At 42.0% G+C, this 12867-nt stretch overlaps 1 protein-coding gene across 1 annotated transcript in view; it reads right to left on the reverse strand.

Moving 5' to 3' along the window:
• Positions 1 to 208: 208 nt before the first annotated feature.
• Positions 209 to 12867, reverse strand: part of CPS1 (carbamoyl-phosphate synthase 1, mitochondrial) — a 99110-nt gene continuing 86451 nt past the window's right edge. Inside the window, exons 33-38 of the mRNA XM_009887599.1 lie at positions 11843 to 11917; positions 8811 to 8909; positions 3295 to 3354; positions 2250 to 2362; positions 1578 to 1707; positions 209 to 307 (exon numbers count right to left, since the gene is read on the reverse strand). Coding sequence (XP_009885901.1) covers positions 209 to 307; positions 1578 to 1707; positions 2250 to 2362; positions 3295 to 3354; positions 8811 to 8909; positions 11843 to 11917 — 576 coding nt within the window. The remainder of the gene's footprint in view (positions 308 to 1577; positions 1708 to 2249; positions 2363 to 3294; positions 3355 to 8810; positions 8910 to 11842; positions 11918 to 12867) is intronic.

The raw sequence follows: 12867 nt of genomic DNA on the forward strand, positions 1-12867 counted from the left end.
ACTAATATCTGATCCTGTGTGGAAAAGGGGGGAGAAGATGGCTTTCCAATGAGCCATCAAAAGTATTGGTAGGAATTAGTTTGGGTGAGTTGGAAAAACAATCAGTGCAGATGCTATAAAATACATGGAAAGATGGTTAGGTGGATGATCTGAGATGCTCTCTCTTTTGTGATGCCAGAAGTAGTAATACTGCAGGTTGGAGATAGTTCTATGCAGTGTTTCCATGGTCAAACTGTCTGTAGTGGAAGAGACTTCTGGAGTCCAATTTCCTGGAGTATTTGACAGCTTCAGCAAAAAGCTTTGTCACCTGTCAATATAAAGCAGAGGAGGACTGAGCATTGCAAAGCCTTCTGCAGAACGCTGAGTAGAAGACCAGGTTCCACGCTTCTATGGTGTCACCCTGAGATTACCCTTTGCAGGTCCAGTGCTTGAGTCTGTCCAAATCAATAGAAATTTCAAGGTGACTGTGCATGAGTGCTGGCTCCAGCCCTCTGGAGCCTGCCTGTCCAGCTGGAGAGACGTAGAGGTGCTGGGCTTCTTTGGCAAGACAGCTCTGTCCCATGAGAGCTGTTGTTTACCCCTATGTCCCAAGCCTTTAAGTCAACATAGGGTTGTTTTCCTCTCTCAAACTCAGAGATTAAAACTCTGCAATCAAAAGGGTTCAATGAAATGCATCAAGCAGGTGTGGTAATAAAATTTGGATGGGGACCCCTGTTCTGGTTGTCAGTGCGTGTTTCGCTAGTAAGCAACGAATGGGTCTTCAATTTCCCCTTCCTGCTAATCATGTTTGGCATTATCCTGTCTATGAACTTACAGCTTGGCATTCTCTCTGCTCTTCACTCACTCCAATCACAGCACAAGATTTCGCACAGCTGGCCCCCAGTTCAAGTCACTGGGTTCCATGTCAGTGCCCACCAAAATCAATGGGAATTTTGCTGCTGTGCTTAATGAGAGGCAGATGAGGCTCTTTTGTGACAGTTGAAGCCACTCGCAAAGGAAGTCAAGGTACTGCTGGCAGCAGGAGTCCCACTTTGCATTACCAAATATCTCTTCCCCTATCAGTATGTGAAACGGGATTGTCAGGAGCTACAAACACATAATGACTGGCAGTTGGCGACTAAAACAGGACAGGCAGCAATTCCACTTGAATGGCACTTTGGAACTGGATTGCCCCAAGGATCACTCAATAAAGCCCAGCTACTTCCTGCTGTAAGGTTTAAGGACCATACTGGAAAAACATCCAACTAAAAAACTGTTCCCATGCATAATTTAAACATGTTACAGGCAATCCTGTGCAAAAAGTTTGCTCTGAAGTGAAAATAATACAGTAACAACTTCAGCTGCAGTACAGGACTCAAGATTTTCTTCTTCTTGTTCTGTTTTACTTTGAGCAATGTTATTTTGTATAGTAGCAAAAAGAAAATACATTCAAACAATTGTGTTGCCATGATTTTCAGGCACATTATTATTTGTCAGAGATAATGAGGGTCCAAACAGACTGGAACCTAAGGTCACAAGTGCTTGAAAACTCTGAAGGCTTTTATGACTAAAAGGGGAAAGAACAATATGGGAAGTACCTGGAAATTAGTGAGCAGAGCAATCCCGCTGTCAATAGCCATCCTCCGGATCACATAATTATCATGGACAAACTTCGTGTTGCTGTTAGGCAGGTTAATCACCAGATCTATTTTTCCATCCTTTATCAGCCTGAAGAGACAATGCACAAGACAGTATCACAGTGTGTCTTGCTTAATGAAAATCTATGATGAATAGCACAGGCATGCAGGTAAACAACACCGAAAATTTTCATTTGAGTTTAGTCTTACATCCCAAGAAACAATGGTTGAGGGGTTAAGGCACTAAGCTGTGACTCAGGAATTTGGACTTCATTTCTGTTCCACTCAGATGCAAAGCAATATTCAGCCTTCGTACAGCTCAGCACAACTCTGTTAAAAGCATGACTAACTGTCATTAAAGGCTAAATACCCAGATCCCACGTATCCTTGCATGAAAATGTAACACGGAGCAATACATCCAGGCCATATTAAACAGGTCGGTTCAATGAGATGTTCATTAATTAAGCTGAAACCTCCCAGCTGTGGCAATTCCAGACAATCAGATAAACCAAAACTTTTGTATTGAATCCAAAGTCTCATTAAATCACTATCATTGATCTCAACAGGGCCAGGAATTTGCCCTTGCTGTCCCGGATGTTAACACCAATTTGGCAAGGTGAGTATTGCTCTTACCTCCTGATCAGAGGGAGGCTCGGACTCTGGCTTTCCTGTGATGGCCATGCCACAGGATTTGCCGGGATATCATTAGCATTAAGCCAGTCCGAGGTGGCTTCTGTGGCATAAAGCTATTAAGGAACAAAAAAAGGTTACTTACTGCGTACTTCATAATACCAAAACTTTTAATTTAACTCATGTGGGTCTGTCCCAACACAGTTTGGTTGTCAGAGCTGACTTGGAGGGCATTTTTCATTGCAAGGTTGTCTCTCTGTACTGCATGACTTTCCCAACTTTCTGTTATCTGTGATTTGCTATGGATGATAGTCAATGAATGGTAGTAACAAATCCCGAAGCAGTTAACTGGCTTCAGAAAACCTAAATCCCTCTGACTTTCAATGGGGCTTAAGTCCAATAACTTACACATTTATTTAAAATTTATTTGCCTAGTGCTAAGTTTTGAAAGGCAGAACTGTAAATCCAGTAGTTACACTAACGCCACTGAGGAAAATAGTACTTAAATACTTCATACTAAAAAGCTTTCGCCAATCTTCTGTGGCTGTGTTGTTCAGTTACGTTTCAGCAGGGATATGGATGCAAAATGATGCAGAAGAGTTACAAGAGGGATGTAAACACCACAGATTTAATGTGCCTGCAGCTTGTCAATATCACAAAAGATGAAGTACGGTAAAGACCTTCTCCATACAAAAGGCTTCCTGTTCTTCCCCTCCTGTCACACATAGTATCCTGTTGGCATTTCTGTTTCTTAGAGGATTTGGAGGTGTTTATAATGTGACATCCTGACTGCAGACTGATAGCAGACCCAGGGTTGTTCTTGCCCTCATGACAGCCTCATATGTTCAATTAAACAACCATGAAAACTTTTAGTTGGGCGATACCTGCTGACTTAATGGATCACTTAGGTAAAAATCCCCGTTGCACTTTGAAGATGTCCTTTCTTTTCTATCTCCAAATAAACTTCAACATTCTCTATTCCTCTAGCAGGCTAAGTATGTTGCAGATTTTGAAAAGTCTCTAGCTTTCAATAACTGAAAGCACCTACCTTAAAACCTTCCTCATGCAGTAGTTCTGCTACGCTAAGGAATCCGGGGCGGAAGGACTTCTGAAAAAGGAAATTTATTAGATACAGCATCAAAGCTAGGATTTAGAAATGGTGTTTTGTTGGGATGCAGTATTCGGCACGCTAAGGAATTCCGGGGCGGAAGGACTCCGAAAAAAGGAAATTTATTAGATACAGCATCAAAGCTAGGATTTAGAAATGGTGTTTTGTTGGGCAACACAAAGCCTCTCTAGACCGTGCGAAGAGGCAAATACACCTTTCTGTGCTGAGAGTGTGTGTGCGCATGCGTGCAGAAATGTCTGAATGTGCATGCACAATGCCATTCCAAGAAAACTGTTTGGATCCTGAGGCCCAAGTCACTACCAGCTAAGACGTATTTTGTTACAACACCAGGGTAAGTGTTCTCATACTAAGTTTGACTGCAACTACAGAAGATTTGCTATTGCATATTAAATATCTGGGCAATTGCCTTCTCAAATACACCAACTAGAATCTCCTCTGCTCTTAAATATATTTTCAATGATTGCTCAAACATTTGGCCTTCTCTTCTGGCAGATAACATATATGGACAGGCTTTGGGCTGCCTTTGCATGCTCTGTTTGCAAATTCACATGAAGAAGAGCCTGTGTATGCACGAGTTCATTTCTAACTCCCATAGGCATATGGAAACGGAAAGGACAAAACCACTCAGGAGACTGGGACACCCTATTCCCATGAGGACCTGAAGATCCAGGTACTTAGGGCACCTTTGAAAGGCTTGCTCATAATGCATACCCAGATCGAACATGATTCAGAAGAATTAAAAATAAGATGCCCTCCTGTAGACATCTGCACTTGAACAAGCCATTTTAGACCAAGAGCTGAGTAAAAATTTGATCCCAGTGTAACTTTCTTCAGGATGCTGAAGATACAGCAATGCAAAGATCAGATGCAACGCATGCCCCTCTCACTGCCAAGGCAGGCCAAACCTTGCTTTTAACCTTAGCCTGGTCTGGCCATTTGCAAGTAAGATTATTGCAAGCTCCCTGGCTTCTGCTGGAGCTACCAATAGCTTAACCTTTATGAGTGAGAGAGCAATATTCTAAAGGGTGAACGATTTCCTATGAAGAAAACGAGTCAACAGGTTTTTTTCAAGCACTCTGGAAAGAACCTCATGCTGAAAGCCATCTCGTTCCGTACACTAACTGGAAAATATAAATATACAACGTGACAGGGTTGGCAGCTTCCCAGTCAGAGAGAACGGTTCTGCCTTCTGGTCAGGGGGGCTGGCTTTCACAACAGTATTATAAACTTCTATCAAACATGTACTGAACACTTGTGACACATAAAACAGCCTCTCCATGAAAAGAAATTACAGCTGTCAGCTTGCATCGGAGCAGCCTCAGATTTACAAGCTGGCTGAAAGAACCTGTGTAAGAAACCATTAGTTACTAAAGGTGAAAAGTACAAGCAGATTTATTTAGTGGAAGATATTTATTGTAGGAGAATTGTATTCTTTTTCCTTTATTGGAAAAGTTCTGTCTTCTATAACCTCTCTCTCATGTTTGCTAGCATGTCTTACTATTTATAAAGGGCTACATCCTCAGTTAGTTCAGTACAGCTACACCAGTTTTCACTAAGACCAGCTCAAAACGAAGCCATGTCATCTCCTGTGATGATCTTGAATTCTGTACCCAAATCCACTGTGGAGCACGCAAAAATTCTGGTACGTAAGGAACCAAGGCAGAAGGTTACCTTGAAAAACAGACTTGGAGTGCTGGGATTTAAAAATAAAATACTCCATCAGTGCTTTCCGCATTTCGTGGTCACCAGCACAGATGTAAGACAGATGCACTCCATCCCAGAGATATCACTGAATAGCCCAATCAGGAAAGAAAATAAAATGAGCTTTTCAACTCCTCTTGCTTAAAATATAAATTATTTAATGGCAGACTCAGGGTTTTAGCATCATAGATTTCTCCAAATTGTGAAAAGAAAAGAGGTCAGATTATCAGCTTGCATAAACTGGCAGAGACTCACTTGTCTAAAAAGAAAGCTCTACTCCATTTACCCTGGGAGAGCATCAGGCCTTTGAAATCCTGGGGAACCTTCACCTGTGCAATGTCAGAGAGCGCTCACAACTGAAGAACAATCCAGTGAGCTTGCAGTCCCGGCTGGCTGCCCAACCTGCCTTGTGCTGGCCTGCCGATGTCAAGGAGCGCTCACCTGTTTGACCTTGAGGATGATTACTTCGTTAGCTACATTTCTGCACAGCCCTAGTAGGATTACCACTGGAACTGCAACCTGCAAGTACACCAAGATGGAAGCCCCACAGCAAAGCTGGGTTCGTTACCTGGGCATATTGGGACCTATTTGGACTGCAGATGGCAGCACAGCCATTTGACTCTTGATTGGCAAAATAACCCAGAGTGAAACATTTGCAAGGAAACGAAGATCTCCCTCTCTAGTATTGTTAGCTACATCTATTTGACTTTCACCTTCAAGAAGGCAGCCTCGTCTCACCTCAACATAATTAATAGCAATGGGATAAAGGTGCAGTATACCGAATAACCTAAATTTGTTGAGCCTAGATGCTTTTGAGGGAAGCAGAATTCAGTCATTTGCCTTCTTATTTCTCTCTCTGCAAGAGCCAAAAGTCCAGTCTAAAAATCAGACCAAGCCTCTAGTCATGAAGCAATGAAGCCTTTGAAAGTGGGATATGTTTTGAGTTCACCATCCGCTGCAGATGAAACACAGCACCTTCCTCAGAGCCAACCAAGCGGGCTGGCGTACCCATTCCCGACAAGAATTAGCGCCAAATGCACCAGAACAACTTGCAGAAGCCATCCTGCAGTTTGAAAGCCAAGGGCCTCTGCCAGGGAGGGACCTCTGCCCCATCACCCCCTCACAGCAATGACATTTAAACATAAGTGATTGTGGAGAGGGGTGACCTGGTATGTGTCCTTCTGAGCCTGTATTCCTCCTCTGAGGATACACTGACAACGTTGCCAGTTTGAGGCAGATGACCTCATGTTTGTGATTAAAATGAGAACAATGCTGCTAGTGCTCACAGCCCACCTTATGCCACTTGTTTCTGCAGTGAGGGGTTCCCCTTTCCTCCAGCCTGTAATACTCAGGGAAGACCTCTCAGAGTCTACACGTCAGGTCTAGGTCAGCATTCCAACTTTCCCTTCTTACAAGGCTTTATTTCCTCTCTGTTTCGAAACAGACCACTGAAAAGTAGGTAGGTGACAAACTCCAGAGTGGTGAGGGAGCAGTACGTGGTTCTCAGCAATAACTTTACGCTTCTTGTTTTGGAATTTAATTATATAAGAAATATGCTAAGATGAAGAGAGACCTTTAAGTGATTGATCTGTTGTTTTCAAGTTTCTTTTGCAAGAAGATGAACTGTAAACCAGTCATTAAAAAGGACAGAATCCTGTTACTTTTAGAAGTTGGGGGTGGGGGGGTGAGCTTTTGGGGTTGTTTTATCTTTTTTTCCCCCCCTTCTTTTTTTTCTTAAGACCTTTGTACATAGAACATTTGGCTCAGTTTAACAGATACTGACACAGAACCTACATAAATGCTTTCTATAGCTAAAATTACTCTTTGCTGCCTGTTCCCTTTTAGCTGCTATTGGGAAAATAGGCTTAAATTTTAAACGCTGGGCTCTCTCATTTTTTATTCTCTTGGCTTTTCTTTTCTCCTTTTTTAAATGGTGTTTTAAAATCTGCAGTGATTAGATATACAGTAGACATACAGTAGCATCTGCCCAAAGTTTTATACTGAACTTTATCCAGGTAGCAAGCAAAGACTTTTCTGCTAATTTGAGGTAACTACGAGCAACAGCTTTAATCCATAGATGTGTGTATATGTGTGTATATTTAAGGACTAAGCGGTAATCTGTGTTAGCAGAAGTCATGTTCCTTTCTGGCCACTTTTCACACACTTCTTCATATCCTCTGCTGTCGCAGACAGCCCAACGCATTTTTCACACCCCAGTTGCCTGACAGGAAAATTCATCTATTCTATTTTTCTGTTTTATAGACTTTATGCAATCATGTAGGGCATAAGCTTATTACAAGCACAATAGGAAAATGGCACGAGGCAATCAGTTGTCTTTATGGAGGCCAAGAATGTTCTAGTTGCAGTGGAAAAGTCTGATTTTTTTTGAGGAACATACACACATCTCAAACTTCACAAGTGTATCTGACTTCAGCACCTCCTGCAGTTGGTAATTATCCTGTGACAAAGACCTAACACCTTTTGCTTTTCTGCCTAGCTACCTTTTCATCCTGAAACCCACATCCTCCTTACTGATACAGAACTGTGAACGGTTCCTAAGGCAAACCCATCGGGAACTCCCTCACATAAAGGCTGTTTGCAGAAGCCGTTGCACTGGAGGACACTCCCATAATGACACCATTTAAACTTTCTGTCACATATAGCAACTTCAAGGGATGCTGACAGCAAGAGATGAAGCCGTAAAGTCCAAACTCTAGTCTGGTATGGAACTACTGGACCTGCAGAATGTATCTCTGAGATGCAGTCCCCAGTAGGAGAGACCTCTGGCAAGATACAGAAATCAGAAACATTGCTACACAAATGTAGCGTTGGTTCTTCCTTTCTGAGCTACTTACTCCTAGCTGATAGGAGCTGCATGGTAGGCAACAATATTGCCCAGGCACCGTCATCAAACAGGGGAAAGGAATAATGGCAGCCACGCCTCTAGGCAGCCAGGAAAGCAGGCTGCAGGGTGAAGACTGTTGTCCTTTAATCCCTCGCCCCATTGCACTCAAGTATATTCCCATCATGACTCCAGTGAGGAGAGGAACATGACAGTGCCATACCATACCTGGTGGAGGCCTGACAGTGTTACGCCAATAACTAGTGCCACAACACCCTAACATCATCCCGTTTTCTACACTGCCAGATGATACTACACCTCTGCCTGAAATGAAATACATGCATCTATGGGGAAAGCTTAGCAGGTTCAGCTTTGCAGTATGGAAACCATCTCACTCTTTTGGAGGCAGCGGAGGGGAACTGGTTTCAGAAGGGCAAGACGCAATGTACAGATGAAGGGAGTTTATGTGTCAGGACTGAAAAGTAGCATCCCCAGGGCTCCCATTTAGGAGGAAGCAAGGAGCGGGCTCTGAGCTTTAGCTGGGACATTTTTCTGAACTGATCGTCTACGAGATTTGTTCCCTGCAGGAAGGTGGCTTCTAACTCTCTGATCCCAGGCCTCTGCTTGCAGCAATCTCTGGGGTTTTGACCCCAGCAGACTTCTGCAGCTCCCACTAGAAACCACCAGGACCCAGAGTAAAAAAAACGAGGCCAGCCCCAGGGAATCCAGTAAAGGTCTCTCCATGGTGTTTGTTCCCCACTGTCTTACTGCACTTCAAGATGGGTTGCACAGAAACACACTTAAGCCATAAAGACACATGAATGAAAACATGGCAACAGTTACCGAATTCCTCTGCGTCAGTCCTTTCTCAGGTTTGATTTTTAGGACTCACCTGGATTCCAATCAAAATTCCTTCTTTAGGAAACGTAAACCCTGTGGCAAGCATAGCCTTCTGGAAGGCAGAGAACACATCCTCCCCAAAGCATGCAACCTGGGAAAAGGCATAAAGAAGGCAGCATGAGGGAAAAAACCCCAAACCAACCCAAAACCATTGCTTTAAAAAGTAACAGGAATGACATTTTTAAATAGGCTCTCTTGACTTCTTCACACAGAATCAGATTGCTTTTGCACAGAGTCTGCAGGCAGGGAGGAAAAAAATAAATCACAAAATCACTGCAGACAAATCTCATAATTTTAATGAAGCAATAACAAAGGAATAAGCAATGCTTTAGTTTCAAACAGCACTCCAAAGAGTAACAACAATTGATTCTGCTGAGTTATGGGAATGCTGTACACAGCCTCTGCTCACACTCTGCTGCAGTGTGAGTGCACTACAAATTCTTTAACATTATATAATGCTTAAGTACCAGTGAGTGTTCTCCATGCAGGCATGTTTCTCTGTGTGTATGCTGCAAACTGAGGCAAGACAGCGCTTGTGCTGTCATGTGCTTCTGGCATTTCTTGTGAAGATAAAGCACAGTATATGAAGATGTTTTTCCATTAAAAGTCCACAGATGTATGAAATTTAAGTAAAATGTTAATATGTACTTAGGAAAACAATAAAGCAATCATGCCAGTTCATAATAATTTACTTTATATAAACAAAAATTTGATAAAGAAGTCAATAAAAATCATTTAGCAGCTCTCCATCATTAATAACTGCCTCTGGAGCTCAGCTGCTTACAGACTGTTATGCGGTAATGATCTTCTGAAAGAACTAAACTGTGTTCCCTACCAAAATTTGGGATTCTGATGACAAGAGAAATGCATGAGCTTTTGTGAAAGTTAAAAAAGAAAAAGAGAAAAAAAGAACCTCACTTTTTCTGACCATTCACACTTGCTGAAAAACAGTCAGAAGCAGAAACCGTCACAGATTTTTCTCTTTGAAATAACAAATCTACACACATATACAGATGGGATAAAGGGGCTGATTGAGAATTGCTCTCCCATTTTCCTCTTATGGTCCTTCCCCTCACAAAGTGAGCCCTCACATTCATGGTCTCACTGTTACCATGGTGAGCAGAAACCAGTATTTCATGTAAGAAGAAGAACAAATGATGATTTGCTAGATCTTCTGAAGTAAAAAAAGAACCACCAAACAAACAAAAATCCCACAAGGGAAGGGATAAAAAAAAATCATGACAACTAGTATCTCAGCTTTTCTCTAAAAACTCATCCTTGAGTGTTCAGTCTGTTCTACACTGTTGCTGGCTGAGGGGTTACGTGTGTCCTGGACTTTCTAGGGTGGTGGACAGCCCCCTGCCTTGTAGGCTTGAACCGGGGATTTCCAGCCTGCCAGGAGAGGTTTATCATTATGGCATGGTCAAAACAGCCACAATACTCAAAGGGACCCCCAGCACTATGTCTTCTACTGTTGTGGGAACCACAACTTCCAGCAAAATACATCTCTTCCAGATAGATGTGACAAATTCAAGCCCAAATCAAGCCGTGTGGGAAAAATGCCTTTGAGGAATAATTGAGCATTTTACCCAAAGCAAGTTATTATCCTTACTTCACTCATAAGGAAGAATTTCGTAACTGTCACATTTTATGGCATTTGTGAATATGGATCTTTCCAACTCATAAAAGTTAATAACCCCTCCTTTATGACCAAGGTAATCTCTAACTCCATATAAAGCTCAGAAAAATAATTCTTGCCCTTAGTTACAATTTTTTTTTTTTTTTTTGGGGGGGGCGCATTCTGTGTTGTCAATGTTCTAAAAATAAGGAAGTCAAGGAAGTCACTTGGCTTTTTTCTGCCCATCAACTACACTGAAAAGAAATCTTCTGCAATACTGATTTCCCACACATTATGAAGAGCAAAATAAAGTCATTCCGGAGAGAAGTAGGAGACCCAAGGCTGTTCTTACCTTGTATCTGGGTATAGTGCTTTATCATACTAAAATGATAAGTCTTTCCTAATGAAAACAGTTCAGGTAGACATACCCAAGATCATATCAAATGGAGCAGCCCAGGCTCTGCCATCTGCCTAGCTATGGCAGAGTTAAGCCTAATCTAATTGCCTCAGTATTTAATCACTTCCCAAATGGGCTTTCTAGCCCAGAATAAGTTTCTTGCTACCACAACTTTTTTCTAGAGTAACAGGGTATATTTACAGAAGCTATTGACAGCTCAGCAATAACTCATAAACAAACTTCTTTGTGCTTGATGAGTTAGTATCTCTTCAAATGATGTAGATGGAAACCTCTACCCCTTGAGGGGGAGGGCTCCCATCAGTGCTGAGCCTACGCAGGAAGACGAAGGGCTTTGTGCCTTTACAGTGTGCCGTGTGTACACCAGAGACACATTTCAGAAGCACCTCCCAGCCCTGCTGTAGAAAGAGTGGGTAAAGTAGCCCAGTCTCCCTCTCACCCTACCAACAGTCAATACTGCAGCCATCACGTTTTATTCACTCTTTCTCGCCTTTTGCACCTTGGGACATGCCTTGATGGTTACCAGGCAACAACAAAAATATCACCGCACGTTTGCTGCCTTTAAGTAACTAGCACGTTCCAAGACCAAACACTCATGACCTGGAATCCTGATATTGCTATTCTGGCATGTGTCAGTGGGGGGTTTTGAAAGCTGTAAGCACTTGTCTGTCTAGAAGCAGGTGATTCACAAAACGCACCGACGCACCGAAAACCTCCCAGAACCCTACAGCTCTCAGATAAACTAATTTCAGGCTGTCACACCGACCAGGTCCAACTCAGGGAGCTGACATGCAGGTAAAGAGGGACATCCAGTGGCTGAATCAACTGGATTTTGCAGGACTATGTGTTCTTACAGCTTAGAAAGATGTTTTCAATTTTCTGAAGAAGCTACAGATGCCATCATGATTCAGGCAGTAATAAGATCACTTTCAAAGATACATGATGTTTAAAGGCAACTTGGTTTAAAAAAAATAGCAAATCTAAAAGATACCTCCCCAGTAGAAGCCATTTCACAGCGGAGAATGGGGTCAGCATCTCTGAGTCGGGACCAAGAAAACATTGGGGCCTGGTGAAAGAAAGAGGGGGGAGGGAGAAAGAGAATAAAAATGTAATGGATCATTTAAGAAACCAAACATCCAGATACACTTGGAAGTGACAGAAAGAGACAGAGTGAATTAATCCCAAAAAAGCACTGGTCAAGGGTGATAAGCAAAGGAATATTTGGCAAATGAGTTCCCCCAGGATCTTGATGATGGACTAGAACAAATAAACATGTATTTCACCAGTAAATCATCCTTCTAAGTCTTGCAGTCCTGCTCACATTCTGATGGTAGATTTCTGATCTGTGGTAGCCCACTATCACTATCATTTTTAGGAGGCATTTTAAAACAGAAAGGCTGTGAAGCACCTAATTAATGAAACAAGGAGAGATACTATCTGAAGCCAGTCATTTTTTTCTGAGAAAACTGTTCTCCAACAGAAATTTTTCATTCACAGGAATCAAACCAATCCACAATAACACACTCTTTTGGTGTAAACCAGATGAAACTTTGCAAATTATTTACATATTTTCCCTCTTCCCCTCCTAAAATACACACCCATTTTTTTTTTTTAATCTCTTGTATGAAAATATTAAACCCCCTGATCATTATCTGAGGACTTAGGTCACTGTGGTCTCTGAGTTCTCTTGTCTAATTTGACCTCAAAAAAAAAAAAAAAAAAACAAATTTATGAGTAATAGATCTTTTTTTGGATTTCTGTAAAGTTCCTGAAAATTCTGAGCATGTGAACCGTAGTTAGGAAGACTGAAATTGAGGATCTGAAAGAGAAATGAAGACAAGCTCGATGTTTATATAATAAAACAAAACCCAGTGCCAAACTGGGTTTTTGTCAAACACTGTACATTCAGGATTTGCATTTTCCAACTGCCATCTGGAATTCTATTGTTTTACTTTACACATAATGGGGAAGTAAAGCAAAATCGCTTCTACCTTCATGTCCTCAGGCTTTTTTGTT

Source organism: Charadrius vociferus, unplaced genomic scaffold, assembly GCF_000708025.1.
Source record: "Charadrius vociferus isolate BGI_N301 unplaced genomic scaffold, ASM70802v2 scaffold136, whole genome shotgun sequence".
Lineage (NCBI taxonomy): Eukaryota > Metazoa > Chordata > Aves > Charadriiformes > Charadriidae > Charadrius > Charadrius vociferus.